At 41.6% G+C, this 3,054-nt stretch overlaps 1 protein-coding gene across 1 annotated transcript; it reads right to left on the reverse strand.

Annotated features, from left to right (window-relative positions):
- Positions 1-500: 500 nt before the first annotated feature.
- Positions 501-2,762, reverse strand: LOC131045734 (uncharacterized). Its single transcript, XM_057979324.2, has one exon. It carries the CDS (start codon positions 2,760-2,762, stop codon positions 501-503), a length of 2,262 nt encoding a protein of 753 aa, XP_057835307.2.
- Positions 2,763-3,054: the final 292 nt, after the last annotated feature.

The following is a 3,054-nucleotide window of genomic DNA, read 5'->3' on the forward strand; positions in this document are numbered from 1 at the left end:
TTGCTTGCATCCGTCTCGACCACGAAAACTTTATTGAAATCCGAAAGAGTTAAGATGGGATATTGAGATACTCTATTTTTAAGATATTGGAAAGCATCATTTGCCTCTTTAGTCCATACAAATTTAGTCTTTTTATCACCCTTTATAGTATCCAGCATGGGAGCACATACATGACTGAAATTTTTAATAAACTTTCTATAAAAAGTTGCAAGGCCATGAAAACTTCTAACATCACCTTGATTCTTTGGTGTAGGCCAACTGACAATTGCTGCCACCTTCTCCGGATCCATTTTTAGAGTGCCTTGTGATATGACAAATCCTAAGAAGGTGAGTTCCTTCTTCATGAACATGCATTTTTCCAAGTTAATCACTAACTTGTGCTGATGGAGTCTCCTCAAGACCTGTTCAACATGATCAAGGTGTTCTTCTTTGCTATGACTGTAAATCAGAATATCATCTAGATATATGACTACAAATTTACCAATAAAATCACTAAAAATTTAGTTCATAAGTCTCATAAATGTACTTGGAGCATTGCTCAAACCAAATGGCATAACAAGCCATTCAAACAAACCTTCCGTTGTTTTAAACGCTGTCTTCCATTCATCTCCCGGTTTGATCCTGATTTGGTGATAGCCTGATTTTAAATCAATTTTTGAGAAATAACCAGCAGTGCCAAGTTGGTCCAATAAATCCTCCATTCTCGGGATAGGAAACCGGTATCTTATGGTAATTTTATTCAAGGCCCTGATGTCCGTGCACAACCTCCATTTTCCATCCTTTTTAGGGGCTAGGACTGATGGGACAGCACATGGACTAAGGCTTTTCTGAATCAGTCCCTTCTCCAACAGTTCAGCAACTTGCCTTGCAATCTCTGCATTCTGAGATGGTGTCATTTTGTATGGGGCCTTGTTGGGTAAAGATGAGCCCGGAATTAAGTCAATCTGGTGACTAATTTCTCTTAAGGGAGGGAGGCTTGTGGGTAGGTCACTAGCAGTGACAGCACTGTATTTTTCTAAAAGGTTCTTGACTTCATTTGGTGTAGGGTCCTTATCATCACATCTTATGCTGTCCTTAGGTTTGGTAATCAGGACATAGGACTCAGTTTCAGGTTCTTTCAATGCTTTCATCATTTCTTTCTTACCCATAATGATAATAGTAGGTTCCTTTTCACCCTTATTATCAGGCAGGGGTTTCATGGTGAAGGTTTTCTCATCTTTGATGATGGAGTAGGTATTCTTCCTACAGTGGTGTGTGGCATCCACGTCAAATTGCCAAGGCCTGCCTAAAAGGATGTGGGAAGCATCCATTTCAACAATGTCACAAAGGACTTTATCCTTGAAATCTGAGATTGAAAATTCTACCCATGCTTGTTCAGTTACTAGTGTTTGCTGACCTTTGGTAAGCCAAGAGACATGGTAAGGAAAAGGATGTGGCTGCCTAGGAAGATTTAGTTTTTGGACCATTTCATTAGAAACTAAATTTTCAGTTGAACCAGAGTCTATAAGCAAATTGCATACCTTCCCATGGCACTTGATCTTTGTTCTGAAGAGGTTCTTCCTTTGTGGAGGTTCTTGATTTTGTGGTACTTGTAGAAAGATTTGTCTCATCATTAAGCATACTCCTTCCTCCAGTTCCAAGTCCCTTGCACCAGCGCTGTTCTCTTGTTTGTCCTCTTGAACGAGTTGTGCTCTTCTTTCACCTTGATTGTTATTGTTCTTCTTCTCTGGGCATCTTCCTGCATGGTGTCCCAACTGATTGCAGTAGTAACACCTTATGGTTCCATTTCCATTTCCTCTTCCCGTTTTTGATCTTCCCCTATTAAAGGGTCTCCTTCCTCTATAGTTCCCTCTAAAATTAGAGTCATGGTTTTCCTTGTCAGCTTGGTCATTGGTCCTACTGCTGCTGTCTTTGTTCCAAGGGTTTCCTCTTCCTCTATAGTTCTTCCCACTGTCATTGTTCTTTCCCTTATTTGTTTCTTGCTTTCTTTTCCACTTCTCCTCTACCTTGAGTGCCATTTGATAGCACTTGCTCACCGTGGTAGGGCAGTGTAGGCTGAGTTCCTCTTGAATGGACATCTTGAGACCATTCATATACCTTGCTAGTTTCTCTTCTTCATCTTCTACCACATTTGTTTTCATGCATAGTTTCAAGAACTCCTCGGTGTAGGAGCCTATGTCCATATCCTTCTGCTTTAGGCTTTGCTTCCTTCTATGAAGTTGTACCCCATAGTCTTCTGGTACATATGTTTCCTTCACTAGGGCTATCATCTTGTTCAACGAATTTATCATACTCTTCCCATTCTTCACCCTCTCTGTCTGGATGAAGTTCCACCAAGTTAAGGCTGCACCCTTTAACTTGGATTTTTCCATCTTCACTCTCTGCTTTTCTGGAATGTCTTCACACTCGAAGAAACTTGTCAAGGCCTCTATCCAATCCAAGGCCAAATCTGCATTCATTTTACCACTGAAAACTGGTAGGTCTGTCTTTTCATCCATGGTTCTTCTTCCCATGGTTCTTAGGGCATTGAGGAAAGGTCTCTGATCAGCCGGGACGTCTTGATCAGTGTCATCTTTCTCCTCTTCACTCCCTTCATCATCCCCAGACTCGCTCTCCTTGTCTTTATCCACCTTCTTCTCCAACTCTTGGAGTCTCTTGGTAAGTGCTGCATTTGCTGCTTTTTGTTCTCTCACTATACGTGCTAGCTCCACATTAGTGATTCTGATAGGAATCGTCTCGTCCGTATCCTCAGGAGCAGACATGGCTTTGATACCACTTGATGCAAGTGGTCAGCGGAAGTGTGAATTAACTCTGAATTTCCCCTTTTAAACCTTCCAAGACCCAACCAGGAATCTGGAAAATGAGGGCCTCTGTTCTGGTGTTCCCTGTACTCTTCTAGTCTTGCTATCAAGGACTCCTGGTAGGCTTTCATAGCCGTCTGGTAAGGTGTTCAATCACTGAACCCCCAATTAAGCCATGGTTAACCAATCACTGGTCAACGACAAGTACAGGGACGGACTCACAAATTATTAACTTGTTACAGGGGAATCAAAA

The sequence above is a fragment of the Cryptomeria japonica genome, chromosome 9 (assembly GCF_030272615.1).
Source record: "Cryptomeria japonica chromosome 9, Sugi_1.0, whole genome shotgun sequence".
In the NCBI taxonomy this organism is placed as follows: domain Eukaryota; kingdom Viridiplantae; phylum Streptophyta; class Pinopsida; order Cupressales; family Cupressaceae; genus Cryptomeria; species Cryptomeria japonica.